At 36.8% G+C, this 17,374-nt stretch overlaps 2 protein-coding genes across 5 annotated transcripts in view; one reads left to right on the top strand and one right to left on the bottom strand.

Moving 5' to 3' along the window:
- The window catches only part of LOC142228228 (anoctamin-2-like), a 46,540-nt gene that overhangs the window by 28,304 nt on the left and 862 nt on the right, over window positions 1–17,374 (bottom strand). For both annotated transcript variants that reach the window (XM_075298605.1, XM_075298606.1), the window contains exons 2-3: window positions 12,558–12,797; window positions 1,266–1,423 (exon numbers count right to left, since the gene is read on the bottom strand). In XM_075298605.1, the coding sequence (XP_075154720.1) occupies window positions 1,266–1,423; window positions 12,558–12,797 (398 nt within the window). The remainder of the gene's footprint in view (window positions 1–1,265; window positions 1,424–12,557; window positions 12,798–17,374) is intronic.
- On the top strand, window positions 6,252–9,102 carry LOC142228229 (uncharacterized). 3 transcript variants are annotated; one of them, XM_075298609.1, is made up of 3 exons: window positions 6,252–6,396; window positions 6,474–7,367; window positions 7,524–9,102. In XM_075298609.1, exons 1-3 carry the CDS (start codon window positions 6,294–6,296, stop codon window positions 8,825–8,827), a joined length of 2,301 nt encoding a protein of 766 aa, XP_075154724.1. In that variant the 5' UTR covers window positions 6,252–6,293; the 3' UTR covers window positions 8,828–9,102. The 3 variants fall into 3 exon arrangements, with proteins under 3 accessions (XP_075154724.1, XP_075154723.1, XP_075154722.1); XM_075298608.1 differs by having other exon boundaries at window positions 6,474–8,045; window positions 8,082–9,102; XM_075298607.1 differs by having other exon boundaries at window positions 6,474–9,102.

Here is a 17,374-nt window from a genome sequence, read left to right as displayed (position 1 = left end):
CCAAAAAAAAAAAAACAAGTATATATGGCCGTAAGTTCGGCCAGGCCGAATCTTATGTACCCTCCACCATGGATTGCGTAGAAACTTCAACGAAAGACTGTCATCCACAATCGAATTACTTGGGTTGTGGTATCTTAAAACTTCTTAACATCGTTTTCTAATTTGTGAGTTAGTCAATACGTGGTATATATTAGACAACACGTAGAGAGCCAGAATTGAAATATGGGGGTCGCTTATATGGGGGCTATATACAATTATGAACTTGATATGGACCAATTTTTGTGTAATTGGGGATCGATTTATCTGATGACTATATATAACTATAGACCGATATGGACCTAGTTAGGCATGTTTGTTAACGGCCATATACTAGCACAATGTACCAAATTTCAACTGATTCGTATGAAATTTGCTCCTCCAAGAGGCTCCAAAACCAAATCTCGGGATCGGTTTATATGGGGGCTATATATAATTATGGACCGATGTGGCCCAATTTTTGCATGGTCATTAGAGACCATATATTAACACCATGTACCAAATTTCAGCCGGATCGGATGCAGTTTCCTTCTCTTAGAGGCTCCGCAAGCCCAATCGGGGGATCGGTTTATATGGCGGCTATATATAATTATGTACCGATGTGAAGCAATTTTTGCATGGTTGTTAGAGACCATATACTAACACCATGTACCAAATTTCAGCCGGATCGGATGAAATTTGCTTCTCTTAGAGTATTCGCAAGCCAAATTTGGGGGTCCGTTTATATGGGGGCTATACGTAAAAGTGAACCGATGTGGACCAATTTTTGCATGGTTGTTAGAGACCATATACTAACACCATGTACCAAATTTCAGCCGGATTGGATGAAATTTGCTTCTCTTAGAGGATTCGCAAGCCAAATTTGGAGGTCCGTTTATATGGGGGCTATACGTAAAAGTGGACCGATATGGCCCATTTGCAATACCATCCGACCTACATCAATAACAACTACTTGTGCAAAGTTTCAAGTCGATAGCTTGTTTCGTTCGGAAGTTAGGGTGATTTCAACAGACGGACGGACGGACGGACATGCTCAGATCGACTCAGAATTTCACCACGACCCAGAATATATATACTTTATGGGGTCTTAGAGCAATATTTCGATGTGTTACAAACGGAATGACAAAGTTAATAAACCCCCCATCCTATGGTGGAGGGTATAAAAAACATTATGCTCATGAAACAGGTTTGAGGTGATGATTTCCCTTCTCTGGGTACAAAATACTTACATGCGATGATATTTTCGTTGAAATTCAGAATAAAGGCATTTTGACTTGGTAGGAAATTTGTCCCTTTTAACTTTTATACACTTAAATATTTTCTCATAAAGCGTATCTTCGTTGCCGTCCACTGTATTGTTTTCATAGATTTTGTGTTGTCCCGGAATCTGAAATTAGTTCAACAAATAATATTAACAAACATTAATTTCGAAATATATCCCAGCAAAAAAAAAAAAAGAAAAAGTCGCAGCCAAACGAGTATTTTTGGATGTACATTAAAAGTATGAAACTTTTTCACAAAAAGTACGAAGTTTTTTCTTACAAACTATGAAAAATTTTAAAGAACTTTTCTTCGTAAAAAGAACGATTTATACAGGTATATGGACATTTTCGACGTTTAACACTTTTTGACAGTAGAAAAACCCAACAAAATTGCTACTCGGACCATCTCTAGGGTTGACAAAACCAACAAATTTGAATTCTTGGCCATCCACTATCCTCAGAAAAAATCAATCAAAATTTCTATAGCCTATTTAACTTTAATATACCCAGCGCCACACTGTGGAACAGGGTATTATAAGTTAGTACATATGTTTGCAACACCTAAAAGGAGACAAGATAGACACATGGTGACTTTGGCAATAATGCTCAGTGTCGACCCTTGAGTTGATCTAGCCATGTCCGTCTGAAATCGTTTTAGATTTAGATATAGTTCCCATATAAGTCTCTGAAGGATTTTAAGATGGTATCGAAAATGTAGATCTACACCCTCAAAAAAAATCGCTTCTCTAACATATGTTCCAAACATATTTTGCAGGAAACACATATATTATTGGATACTGCAGAAACATTAATATGTTTGTTTTATCTGAGCGTATTATATGTTTGGAAGCATTTTGAGTCCAAAAATAGTATATGTTTGGAAGAATTCCCCAAAGAAGATTGTGCTCATTCCCTCACATAATTTTCACTTCCACGAAATTTTTGAGTTCTTCGCATCTTTTTCTGTAATACAAATATGCTGTTTTTTCTTTCAAATGTCTATTCTCTTGGTTCCGAATGTATATTCTCTTTATTCTGAATACTCATTCTAATATTCAAATTAAATAGTAATTAGACTTAAGCATATAAAATGTTTGGCCTTATCATGAAACAGTTTTCCGAACCAAACATACAAGCGGTTTCACAGAAATTGCTCTCATTTCATTCTATCGCTGTGTTATGTTGATATCTTTTTATTCAACCGTCCCGGTTTCCATCTCTATTTATTTCTCTATACTAACTCTCTCTCTCTCTCTCTGGCGCTCTTTGAATAAAGTATCACAACATATATATGTTTACTCGAAATTTGTAAATTTATATATGTTTACATTCACACATATTATTTTTATGAAACATTCATGCCCCAAACATAATATATTCTAACATATTAACATATGTGTCCCAAACATTTTGTGTTAGTTTAGGAACATTACATGTTTGCACTTAAATATATTGTGTTTAAAAATTGTGCCCGAAACACATTTTGTTTATATCGGAACATATTAAAAACATATTTTTCTAACAGTGTACAATATGGTGCTGGGTATAATATAGTCGGCCTCACCAGACATTAGACTTATTGGTTTTATACTAACATTGTGCTCCGCCCCAGAACGTCTAGAGATTTTTTAACAGCCAAATGAGTTCAGATTTAAATATATGTCTATGGGAACATAAACCTATTATTAAAGTGTAGTTTAACAAAGTCGGCCGGCCTAACTTAAGACCTTCCTTACTTGTTTTAGTTCATGAAAATTCATTGATTTAAGATTAATTCAAAACTTTTTTCTTTTGTTTAAATATAATTTGTATTACTTTAATGACTTCAACTAAAGCTGAGAAAGAAAGTTTTATACGAATATAGTACACAATTTTACTAAATTCAAAATTTTCACAAACTAGTTCGTTTAAATGGGTAAAGTTTACATCAATTATGGTCATAAGTAAATTCCACTTATATTTAATCTGTCCTGATATAATTTCAAACATTCTTAGCTGAAATTTTTTCCTTAAAATTATTCTTTTTTTTTTAACATAATTATGATTGAAGAAGAAACCAACATTAACAAAACAAGTATATGCGGCCGTAAGTTCGGCCAGGTCGAATCTTATATACCCTCCACCATGGATTGCGTAGAAACTTCTGCGAAAGACTGTCATCCACAATCGAATTACTTGGGTTGTGGTAATACTTACCGATGGTAAGGTATCTTAAAATTTCTTAACAACATTGTAAGTTAGTCCATACGTGATATATATTAGACGAAAAAGGCATGTATAGGTAAGTCTACAAAATAATTAGAATCGATACGGACTTTTGAACGGTACTTAGAGAGCCATAATTAAAATATGTGTGTCGCTTATATGGGGGCTATATACAATTATTTTTGTGTCATTGGGGATCGATTTATCTATATAACTATAGACCGATATGAACCTAGTTAGGCATATATATATTATTATATATATTAGGCATATACTAGCACAATGTACCAAATTTCAATTGACTCGGATGAAATTTCCTCCTCCAAGAGGCTCTAAAACCAAATCTCGGGATCGGTTTATATGGGGGCTATATATATAATTATGGACTGATATGGACCAATACCTGCATGGTTGTTAGAGACCATATACAAATACCACGTACTAAATTTCAATCAGATCGGATGAATTTTGCTTCTCCAAAAGGCACTGGAGTACAAATCTGGGGATCGGTTTATATGGGGGCTATGTATAATTATCGACCGAAAAGGACCAATTCTGCATGGTTGTTAGAGACCATATACTAACATCACGTACCAAATTTCAACCGAATCGGATGAATTTTGCTCTTCCAAGGGGTTCCGGAGTTCAAATCTGTAGATCGGTTTATATGGGGGCTATATATAATTATAGACCAATTTTTGCATGGGTGTTAGAGATTATATACTAACACCATGTACCAAATTTCAGCCGGATCGATGTGGGCAAATTTTTGTATAGTTGTTAAAGACCGTATATTTACACCATGTACTAAATTTCAGCCGGATCGAATGAAATTTGCTTCTCTTAGAGACTCCGCAAGCCAAATCTGGGGGGTCCGTTTATATGGGGGCTATACGTAAAAGTGGACCGATATGACCCATTTGCCATACCATCCGACCTACATCAATAAGAACTAGTTGTGCCAAGTTTCAAGCCGATAGTTTGTTTCGTTCGGAATTTAGCGTGATTTCAACCGACGGACAGACGGACATGCTTAGATCGACGCAGAATTTCACCACGACCCAGAATATATACTTTATGGGGTCTTAGAGCAATATTTCGATGTGTTACAAACGGAATGACAAAGTTATTATACCCTCATCCTATGGTGGAGGGTACAATAAACAAAGAAAGAGGAAGCGTGCTCAAAAAAAAGCCAAGCCAACTGCACTCAAATTGATGATATGACTTTGGCAAAGTAAAAGTTGTATGTATGTGCAAATTTATGAAGGCTAACTCGACGATCAAAACCCTTTTTCCAGGATATTCGAATGTAATTCACATTGTCCGAATTTATTCTGATAAGTGATTGATAGTTTTGTTGCAAGTAGAGGGTTCTGATGAGAAATGTGGGAGTTCTGAAACGACGGTCAATCTATAGTGTCCAAAACCGACACCCGTCAACCGAATAAACAGATTCAATTGCACAAACCGAAACTGGATTGCGAAAAATAGGCATTTTCGGTTAGTATCGAAAACCGGGTTTTGACCCACGTTTTATAGGTTTTTGTATTTCAATTGAATTTCTTTCTCTTTGTCGTAGGTTTCTTCCAAAAAGTCAAAGTTTTTGTAGATAGGTGTTGGAGTTGAGAAATAACTGATTACTTACAACATGTTTTGACTATGTAGAACAAAATAATCTTTTCCTATACCACCCTCTATACGAAGAATTCGCATTCTTTGATAAAGCTAATATATTGGGCCCAACGAAAAACAATTTTTCTCAAGAACGAAATAGAAGCGACGATTTTGACTTTTAATGTGGTTTTAAAGAGACATTTTTAGAAAATGCCGTTTGTCTAAATTTTCGCTCCCCACAAAAGAATATCAGTATATACAATGTTCTAAGGGGGTATAGCCGAAATCTACCATATGTATACAAGTATTTTCAACGTCAAAATTCATAAAAATTAAACTAAATTATATATAATCCATAATTTTATGTTGTAAAATACCATCTTCCGTTAAATTTTGTAATCAATTCATAGCAGATTTTAACTCTCAGTCATATGTACTTCTTCTTACTCAATCGTACCTATTTTTTTCGGTGTACTTTAATTAAAATGAGGAATAGTCGTAAGGTCATGCGTACATATAAACAGGCGGTCACAGTTATTTTTTGGAAAATAAATAATCTATCCCTTCTCTGATAATATTATATCATACAAAATACAAAAAATCCAGACGTCATGGATTTTTGCTAAACGTCATATTTTGGAAAACCGCATCAGACGAAAAACCTCAAAACGTAATGATTCACCATCATTTGCATGAGCAAAAACCCCAAAAAACTCTACTGTTTCCAGTAGTTACAATGTCTGGCATTAACTACCTGCAAATGTATTTTGGAATCGATGTTAGTTTCGATTAAAAAAAGAGTGTTGTTCAATGAAAATCGTGTTAATCGTAGAACAAAATCTATTCTAATGATTGTTATTGTTGTCTTTCTAGGTATTTCCCATATTTCTATGCAAAATACCCACGCTGCTAGTATGACCTGCAAAAAAGCTGGAGTCATTGTTTCCCAGTACTGCTGTCAATGCAGCGAAACTTATAGAGTGGATGAACTGTATTTGCAACAATACACCTCCTCCTTCACTTGCACCGAGAACTATGGTAGGGAATTTCATTAAGATGAACCTAGACTGGGTTAATTAGTAATAAAATTGTTGATCAAATCCCAAATGGCATTTGTTGGTGGGTATAAATTCACACTGTAAGTGATGGGGTCATTACAATTCGAATTCCAACATGGCACGAGCTAGTCAGCTTCGAAGCTGTAGTGCCATTTTAAGGCAAAAGATGAGATTTCAAGGTTTAACGTTAATTGTTTTCTTGGCCACAAGTCATATGGGTAAGTAATCGGGAAAGAAATATTAATGGATTATGCCAGATATCGATTAATATGGAATATTGTGTTATTTTTTTCAGCAATGGCTGGAGGCTATGGTGGTGCAGGAGCCTCCGCTTCTGCAAGTGCTAGTGCCAGTAGTTTCTCTTCAAGTGCTGGCGGTGGATGCAATGGTGGTTGCAGTGGAGGAGGAGGTGGCGGTAGAAATGCAGGTGGTGGATCTGGAAATCCATTCTTGCCTGGAGGTGGGATTAGTATACACAAAGAAATCAACTTGAATGGTCTTAAGCATGGAATAGCCGGTGTTGTTGGAGGCATTTTGGATGGAGTTGGTAAATTACACGCTGGTGGTGGTGGCTTTGGTGGAGGCGGCGGTGGGGGAGCTGGATTTGGTTTTGGTGGAGGTCCTGGTGGTCCTGGAAAATCGGGTAATCCCTTCTTATCTGGAGGTAAAGTAGGTGTTGGAATCTCTGCCGGTGCTCATGGTGGCATTTCTAGCGGCCCTGGTGGCTGCAGTAATGGTGGATTATGTGGACCAAGTGGTTCTGGTAAAGCCAATAGACCTGGCAGCCCTATTAAAAAACCTGATGTATCTTACATTCCACCAGCAACTGGAAATCAACCATGGCAACCAAGTGCTGATCCTAATCTTAACTCTATAGGTAGCCCCTCAGATTGGCATCCAGGTGTAAATCCAAATCCTTCACCTTGCAGAGGAGGTTCTTGTGGAGGATCCAAACAACCTGGCAGTTATGGTGGTGGTCCAATAACTTTCCCTAGTTCTGTCGAAAATGGTGGCCCAGTCGGACCTGGTAGAAGCCCGGGTGGATATGGTGGCGGTGGAGCTGGAGGCGGAGGTGGTGCCGGAGGCGGTGGCGGTGCTGGTGGTTATAATGGTGGACCAGGAGGTCATGGCGGATTAGGTGGCAGACCTGGAAGTCCTGGTAGTCCAGGTGGAGATGGCGGTTATGGTGGTGGTGGCGGTGGAGCTGGAGGCGGAGGTGGTGCCGGAGGCGGTGGCGGTGCTGGTGGTTATAATGGTGGACCAGGAGGTCATGGCGGATTAGGTGGCAGACCTGGAAGTCCCGGTAGTCCAGGTGGAGATGGCGGTTATGGTGGTGGTGCAGGAGGTGGTGCAGGAGGTGGAGGTGGTGCTGGTGGATATGGCAACAAACCTGGAGGACATGGTGGAGTAGGAGGCCAAAGTGGAAAACCTGCTGGTCCAGGAGGATACGGCGGCTATGGTGGCGGTGCTGGAGGCGGTAGTGGTGGAGCAGGAGGTGGTGGTGGTGGTGCCGGAGGTGGAGCAGGTGGATATGGAGGCCCGGGTGGACAAGGCGGTTTTGGTGGCAGACCTGGAAGTCCCGGTGGCGACGGAAGTTATGGTGGTGCCGGTGGCGGCGGTGGGGGTGGAGCAGGCGGAGGAGGTGGGGCTGGAGGCGGAGCAGGTGGATATGGTGGGGGCCCAGGAGGTCATGGTGGATTAGGTGGCTATAGTGGAAGACCTGGAAGTTCAGGTAGCCCAGGTGGTTATGGTGGTGGTGGTGGCGGCGGCGGCGGAGCCGGAGGCGGTGGTGGCTCCGGTGCTGGTGGATATGGTCATGATGGCAGACCTGGAAGTCCCGGTAGCCCAGGTGGTTTTGGTGGCGGCAGTGGTGGAGGAGCCGGAGGCGGTGGAGGAGCCGGAGGCGGTGGAGGAGCCGGAGGCGGTGGGGGCGCCGGTCCTGGTGGATATGGTGGTGGCCCAGGAGGTCATGGTGGCAGACCTGGAAGTCCAAGTGGTTTTGGTGGCGGCGGTGGAGGAGGAGCCGGAGCTGGTGGATATGGTGGTGGCCCAGGAGGGCACGGCGGTGTAGGGGGCTATAATGGAAAACCCGGAAGTCCCGGCAGCCCAGGAGGAGATGGTGGTTACGGCGGTGGCCCTGGCAATCAAGGTGGTTATGGTAACGGTGCTGGAGATGGAGCAGATGGTGGTGCCGGTGGTGGTGCTGGTGGTGGAGCAGGTGGTGGTGCCGCTGGTGGAGGAGGTGGCTATAGTGGTAAACCTGGAAGTGGTGGTCATGGAGGTCTTGGCGGCTTTGATGGAAGCCCTGGAGGACATGGTGGCTACGGTTCTAAGCCAGGAGGAGGAAGCAGACCTGGAGGATCCGGAGCTGGCCACAAAGGACCTGGAATTGACGGTGGTAACGGTTTTGCTTCTCTTATACCAAATTTCTCTGGTGCTGGTGCTGGAGCTTTCAGTAGTGCTTCTAGTTTTGCCACAGCTGGTAGTGGGGCTTTCGGTTTTGGTGGACCAGGATTCTCAGACGGAAATAATGGCAGTGGTGGATGCCCGACAAACAAATGTGGTGGTGGTGGCGGACATGGAAAATCTGGTGCATATGCTAGTGCTTCTGCTTCAGCTTCTTCATCAGCCTATGCCGGTGGTTATTAATTATGGTGATTGATTATTAGCTAAACAAATATACTCACCCATCTTTTGTTTGTATGTATGTAGTTAGATGCTCATAGGAAATGTCGTAGGTTGTTTATATATGTATGTATGAATGTTCATACTCGATGAATGTGATTTTTTACGTAGTATATAGATGTATTTACTATATTATTTTAGACTTGTCTATAAAATAATTTTTATAAACAGCAATTAAGTATGATTAAATGAAATAATAAAGCAAATTAAATGTTAATTAAACGAATAATGATATCGAAGGTATTAAATCTAAATCAATTAAAGAGGGTAGAATCACCATGTATACCAAATGTTTTTTCGAAGACTAGCAAAGATTACCATTGTAATTAATTTCACGGTGTATTTAAAGTTTACAATCAAAATTGTCCGATCCACTACTCTATATTTCGATATTTAGTCGGGGAAGGGGACTTCCCCTTTGTCCGACTTTTTTAAAGTGAAAAAACTAAACTTCTCCGATTTCCTTGAAATTAACAGAGGACTTGGCAGAGGTTATAAAATAAATATGGGTTACATGATGTTCTGATATTTTAACAGGAAGGGGGACCTCTACTTTGCCCGACTTTTTACAATTGGGTATAAGTTCTTCGATTTGCATGAAATTTTCAGTGAAGGTTGGGGGTGTCGCGCAGTGCCTCGATAGGATTTTGCAAAAAATAACGGTACTTTTTCAAAATTTTATTTTTTTTTAATGGAAAACTTACAACAATTATAAAACAAAATCAAAAAAAGAATTGAAATTCTGAAATATATTTTTAAACAAGTCCTCAAAATGCCTCTAAGATGGCCGAAATCGCAAATGTATTAAAATTAAAAAAAAAAAACAAGTATATACGGCCGTAAGTTCGGCCAGGCCGAAGCTTATGTACCCTCCATCATGGATTGCGTAGAAACTTCTTCTAAACACTGCCATCCAGAATCGAATTACTTAAGTTGCGGTAACGCTTGCCGATGGCAAGGTATCTTAAAACCTCCTAACACCATCTTCTAAATTGTATGTAAGTCCATACGTGGTATATATTAAATCAAAAAAGATCGATCCAATACGTATATAATTCAGTTTGACAAAGTAGACATAAAATTTTGACAAAATGTTCTACAGAAATAAAATTTTAACAAAATTTTCTATAGAAATAAAATTTTCACAAAATTTTCTATAGAAATAAAAATTTTGACAAAATTTTCTATAGAAAGAAAATGTTGACAAAAATTTCTACAGAAATACAATTTTAACAAAATATTCTATAGAAATAAACTTTTGACAAAATTTTCTATAGAAATAAAATCTTGGTAGATTACTTTTGGCTCGAGTGGCAACCATGATTATGAACCGAATAAAATTTGAACAAAATTTTCTATAGAAATAAAATTTTGACAAAATTTTCTATAGAAATAAAATTTTGACAATGATGAACATTTTATTATGAACCGAATAAAATTTGAACAAAATTTTCTCTAGAAATAAAATTTTGACAAAATTTTCTATAGAAATAAAATTTTGGTAGATTATTTTTGGCTCTAGTGGCAACCATGATTATGAACCGATATGGACCAATTTTTGTGTGATTGGACCAATTTTGGTATGGTTTGTAGCGACCATGCCTAATTTGAACCGGATCGGATGAATTTTGCTCCTCCAAGAGGCTCCGGAGGTCAAATCTGGAGAAAGTTTTATATGGGGGCTATATATAATTATGGACCGATATGAACCAATTCTGGCACGGTTGTTAAAGATCATATACTAACACCATGTTCCAAATTACAACCGGATTGGATGAAATTTGCTTCTCTTGGAGACTTCGCAAGCCAGATCTGGGGACCGGTTTATATGGGGGCTATATATAATTATGAACCGATGTGGATCAATTTTTGCATGGTTATTAGAGACCATATACCAATACCATATACCAAATTTCAGGCGGATCGGATGAAATTTGCTCCTCTTTGAGGCTTCGCAAGCCAAATCTGGAGATCGGTTTATATGGGGTCTATATATAATTATGGACCGATGTGGACCAATTTTTGCATGGTTGTAAGAGACCATATAACAACATCATGTACCAAATTTCAGCCGGATCGGATGAAATATGCTTCTCTTAGAGGCTCCACAAGGCAAATCTGGGGATCGGTTTATATGGGGGCTATATATAATTATGAACCGATGTGAACCAATTTTTGCATGGTTGTTAGAGACCATATACCAACACCATGTACCAAATTTCAGCCGGATCGGATGAAATTTGCTTCTCTTTTAGGCTCCGCAAGTCAAATCTGGGGATCGGTTTATATGGGGGCTATATATAATTAAGGACCGATATGGACCAATTTTTGCATGGTTGTTAGAGACCATATACCAACATTATGTACCAAATTTCAGCCGGATCGGATGAAATTTTCTTCTCTTTGAGGCTCCGCAAGCCAAATCTGGGGATCGGTTTATATGGGGGCTATATATAATTATGGACCGATGTGAACCAATTTTTGCATGGTTGTTAGAGACCATATACCAACACCATGTACCAAATTTCAGCCGGATCGGATGAAATTTGCTTCTCTTTTAGGCTCCGCAAGCCAAATCTGGGGATTGGTTTATATGGGGGGCTATATATAATTATGAACCGATGTGGACCAATTTTTGCATGGTTGTTAGAGACCATATACCAACACCATATACCAAATTTCAGCCGGATCGGATGAAATATGCTTCTGTTAGAGGCTCCACAAGCCCAACCTGAGGGTCCCTTTATATGGGGGCTATACGTAAAAGTGGACCGATATGGCCGATTTTCAATACCATCCGACCTACATCGATAACAACTACTTGTGCCAAGTTTCAAGTCGATAGCTTGTTTCGTTCGGAAGTTAGCGTGATTTCAACAGACGGACGGACGGACGGACGGACATGCTTAGATCGACTCAGAATTTCACCACGACCCAGAATATATATACTTTATGGGGTCTTAGAGCAATATTTCGATGTGTTACAAACGGAATGACAAAGTTAATATACCCCCATCCTATGATGGAGGGTATAACAAGTATATATAAATTCGGCCAGGCCGAAGCTTGTGTACCCTTCACCATGGATTGCGTAGAAACTTTTTCTAAACACTGCCATCCACAATCGAATTACTTGGGTTGCGGTAACGCTTGCCGATGGCAAGGTATCTTAAAACCTCTTAACACCACCTTCTAATTTGTAAATAAGTCCATACGTGGTATATATTAAATTAAACAAGACCGATTAAATACGTACATAATTCAGTTTGACAAAATTTTCTATAGAAATAAAATTTTAACAAAATTTTCTATAGAAATAAAATTTTCACAAAATTTTCTATAGAAATAAAGTTTTGAAAAAAGTTCTATAGAAAAATTTACAAAATTTCATATAGAAATAACCTTCCGAAAAAAAGTTTTACATGATAGCAGGCTAATGCCGAAATAAATTCGTACAAACATATCTCTCTTCCTTTGCAGTCTATAGGGCTTTGCAAAGAACATCATTGGGAGTACATCTTCTGGAAGTGATTTTAAAGTTGTGCTTTTGGAAGAACTTCCAATTTTTTGTGCTGGGATGCTCTATAATCAAAATAGTGTGAAAACAAAATTGCGATATACAATTTTTTCGGCGTCCTTTGTAAATTATCCTTTTTTGGATAGAAAAAATCTATTTAATGCCATCGATACTCACCGTTATCATTGGTAGCTTAACTTTTAAAATTTCCGCATATCGATACAAAACTTCATTGGGTATATGTATCTTTACAAAATGTATGTGCTGACTAATATCTCGTTCCAGATGTAGGCCTTCTTTTTCGAGGTTCGTTTCAAAAATTGTCCTTTTTTTGATGTTCTCCATGTTATCGATTTGTGTATTAAATGCCAGAACAAAATCGACTTTTCGTATTCCATCTTTGAAATGACGATATTGCTAAATTGCAGACAAAATTTATATAAGAAAATAATAAAAACTATTAGTAATGTAAAATGTCTAATAAAAATGATAATACATCCCAATAAAAAAAACTTGGCAAAAAATGTAGTGGAAATGTTCTTTTTGGATCCGGAAGTGGTGCTAAATTGCAGCAGAAGCAATGAATTTAGCATGGGCTTGTCATAGGACGGATGTTCACCATTTCAATAGCCGTTGTATTGAATTTGCATCACTTCTTTTTACTAATAACTTTTGAAATTTGAACAATCCTATCATGTCGCAAGTCTTTGAAGATCGCCAAACTTTTCTTCACATAAAGAAAAACGTTTTTGGAATAATGTTGAGATATTGAACCTTTGTTTAAAATCAAAAAAGCTCAAGACTCCACTTGTATGCCATTAACAATTAAATTAAACTAAACGAAGTATTGAAGCCCTGTACCGAAAAAAAGTGAACTGTTTTATAGGAAGAATTAACTACATCGCACGAAAATTTAACTAAATTTTACTCCACATTTTGAGATATCCACAAAGCGTTGTTAAAACCAGATTTATTTTTTTAATGGAAAACTTACAACAATTATAAAACAAAATCAAAAAAGAATTGAAATTCAGAAATATATTTTTTAAACAAGTCCTCAAAATGCCTCTAAGATGGCCGAAATCGCAAATGTGTTAAAATTAAAAAAAAAAAAAAAAAAAAAAACAAGTATATACGGCCGTAAGTTCGGCCAGGCCGAAGCTTATGTACCCTCCATCATGGATTGCGTAGAAACTTCTTCTAAACACTACCACCCACAATCGAATTACTTAAGTTGCGGTAACGCTTGCCGATGTATCTTAAAACCTCCTAACACCATCTTCTAAATTGTATGTAAGTCCATACGTGGCATATATTAAATCAAAAAAGATCGATCCAATACGTATATAATTCAGTTTGACAATGTAGACATAAAATTTTGACAAAATTTTTTACAGAAATAAAATTTTAACAAAATTGTCTATAGAAATAAAATTTTCACCAGGAAGAAAAATTTCGGTTAATTTTAGAAAATTTTGAATATTTTTAGAAAATTTTAACTAAACAGTATAACAAACGCTGGCATCACGCTGATGTCATAAAAATAAGTAAATATTTTTCGACAAATTCTAAAAAATTTATTAGACATAATTAAATTTTTTCACTTGTTAAAGAAAATTTTGTAGTTTGAAGGAAAAATTTTGAGTTCAAAATTGCAAGAATGTCTTTAGTGACATACGAAGTTCATGATGAACGCATTTGTAGTAAAATTTACAAATTTTAAGAAATATTGAACTATTTTGTGGAAGACACGATTTTAGTTAATCTTTATCCTTCATTTGTGTATATTTTTTCCCTCGGTTTTAGTTAATTTAACTAACGTACACATAAAATTATTAGCGTAGAGGAAACTTTCTTCAAACATAATAATTCCATGAACTAAAATAAAGTTAAATTGGCTTTAGTGAAATAGAGAGTTCACTTTTTTTTGAGTGTAGAAATAAAATCTTGGTAGATTATTTTTGGCTCGAGTGGCAACCATGATTATGAACTGAATAAAATTTGAACAAAATTTTCTATAGAAATAAAATGTTGACAATGATGAAAATTTTATTATGAACCGAATAAAATTTTAACAAAAATTTCTCTAGAAATAAAATTTTGACAAAATTTTCTATAGAAATAAAATTTTGGTAGATTATTTTTGGCTCTAGTGGCAACCAAGATTATGAACCGATATGGACCAATTTTTGTGTGATTGGACCAATTTTGGTATGGTTGTTAGCGACCATATACTAACACCACGTTCCTAATTTGAACCGGATCGGATGAATTTTGCTCCTCCAAGAGGCTCCGGAGGTCAAATCTGGAGAACGTTTTATATGGGGGCTATATATAATTAAGGACCGATATGGACCAATTTTTGCATGGTTGTTAGAGACCATATACCAACACCATGTACCAAATTTAAGCCGGATCGGATGAAATATGCTTCTCTTAGAGGCTCCACAAACCAAATCTGGGGATCGGTTTATATGGGGGCTATATATAATTATGGACCGATGTGGAACAATTTTTGCATGGTTGTTAGAGACCATATACAAACATCATGTACCAAATTTCAGCCGGATCGGATTAAATATGCTTCTCTTAGAGGCTCCACAAGCCAAATCTAGGGATCGGTTTATATGGGGGCTATATATAATTATGGACCGATATGGACCAATTTTTGCATGGTTGTTAGAGACCATATACCAACACCATGTACCAAATTTCAGCCGGATCGGATTAAATATGCTTCTCTTAGAGGCTCCACAAGCCAAATCTGGGGATCGGTTTATATTTGGGGCTATATATAATTAAGGGCCGATATGGACCAATTTTCGCATGGTTGTTAGAGACCATATACCAACACCATGTACCAAATTTCAGCCGGATCGGATGAAATATTCTTCTGTTAGAGGCTCCACAAGCCAAATCTGAGGGTCCCTTTATATGGGGGCTATACGTAAAAGTGGACTGATATGGCCCATTTTCAATACCATCCGACCTACATCGATAACAACTACCTGTGCCAAGTTTCAAGTCGATAGCTTGTTTCGTTAGGAAGTTAGCGTGATCTCAACAGACGGACGGATGGACGGACTGACATGATTAGATCGACTCAGAATATCACCACGACCCAGAATATATATACTTTATGGGGTCTTACAGCAATATTTCGATGTGTTACAAACGGAATGACAAAGTTAATATACCCCTCATCCTATGGTGGAGGGTATAATTATAGTGGTTTACTTGGTGGTATATAAACTAGGTATTAGCTCGCTCCAATTGACATCGTCGGAATTGGATTGTATATCATTCAATGAAACAATATTAAGACGTCTTTAAATAAACGACGCAAGTAAAAATTTTAGAAAAGCTGTTGAAAGTCAGTCGGAAATTTATAGGCTTCTTGATCACACCAGAGGTAGACTGTATATAAATAAGTTGTATTTAAGGCACGCTCGGACTTAATACGGCTTAATGCAAATGCACCATTTGCCTTGCGAGAAGGTAGTGTACTCTGCTCACTATGCAATTTACAGGAAAAAGAAACTCAACAAAATTTCCTCGGCAAATATCCAATGGTTATTAATTACGGACTATGCTTCTTTAAAAAACAGTATTGACCCTAACAGAAATAATCAACTTACTGACTGGAAGACAGTATATGGATTGGAAAAACCTTATTGGATACTTGAAATCTGCATTGAATTGTAGAAAATTAATCTTAACAGAATTTTCATAAGTAACTTTTAATTTTTAAACATTTTGCAAAATTGTATTTGTATGTAAAGTAATGAAATTTAATTCTGACAATTAAAAGATTCGACTGACGACTTTTGTCATAGTCGTAAAATCTTCAATTGATTAAGAACAAATTTATTATTTATTAATTTTGTGAGCTATAGAAAAGAATTTATCAATAAAGAAAGATTCATTCATTCATTCAATCACTTAGTGGCATTACATTGCAGCCACATATCATTTTATTTTAAGATACGCCATCTTTCCATCGAAATCAATATCCAATCTTTTGAGTGTATGGATCGGCAGATTTATTCTGATTCAATCATGAAATTAATTGATCCATTTATTTTCTAATTGAAATGTCGCCAATCACGAAAATGATAGTATCAATCACAGTTTTAAATGGGCATAAAAAATCTTGATTAAAAAATTAATTGATTTCATTAGCAAATTTAATTAATTTGTTAATTGATTCAATTTAAAATTTAATTGATGTTGATTGCAATACACAATTAATTTTTAAATAAAAAAGTAACTATTTTCAATTACATTCCGAATTGACTTAGTGTTTTTAGTTTGATTAACAATTGATTGTTTGAAATAACTTTTAATTAAAAATTAAAAAAAAAAAAAATCCATAACGTTTTTAACTGAGTTCGTCTTCCGAACTTGATTAAAAAGTTTATTGTATCAATTACCCAGCAAAAAAATTTTGAAGATCTTCCAAAGGCACAACTTTAAAAGCACTTCCAGAGGATGCACTCCCAATGATGTTCTTTATTTTAACTACCTAGAAAGTTCTTTTCATTCAATTTTTTATAACATCTTTTTTTTCATATTTTTAATGGGTAATTTTAACTTTTTTTGTTTCAAATAGGTTAAAAACAGAGTAAGAATTCATAAAATTGTACAAATCATTTAAATTTTTTTGAAAAAAATCTAAATCCAATCTGAGAAAATTGTGAATTTTTGAAAATATTTGAGGTCAAACGTTTCAGACAAGCGTTAGAATCCATTAAAAAATATAAAAATTATTTATTTGACAAAGTATCACAGATTTTTTTAATTTACATCCAAAACATTGAATTCGGATGACACCTAAAGAAGTGATGTAAATTCAGTGTAACGGCTGTTGAAATGGAGGACTTCCGTCCTATGACAAGTCCATGTTAAATTCATTGCTTCTGCGTCAATTTTGCACTACTTCCGGATCCAAAAAGAACATTTTCATTACATTTTTGACAACGCTTTTTTGCTGG

Source organism: Haematobia irritans, chromosome 3 (genome assembly GCF_050003625.1).
Source record: "Haematobia irritans isolate KBUSLIRL chromosome 3, ASM5000362v1, whole genome shotgun sequence".
Classification (NCBI taxonomy): Eukaryota; Metazoa; Arthropoda; class Insecta; order Diptera; family Muscidae; genus Haematobia; species Haematobia irritans.
This window is presented reverse-complemented; position numbering and strand designations above follow the sequence as displayed.

Bases quoted from the DNA above. Each gene is read 5' to 3' on its own strand.
- LOC142228229 (XM_075298607.1), top strand. From the start codon at position 6,294: ATGGCACGAGCTAGTCAGCTTCGAAGCTGTAGTGCCATTTTAAGGCAA. The intron at 6,397-6,473 runs GTAAGTAATCGG...TATTTTTTTCAG, and splicing joins CTTGGCCACAAGTCATATGG to CAATGGCTGGAGGCTATGGT.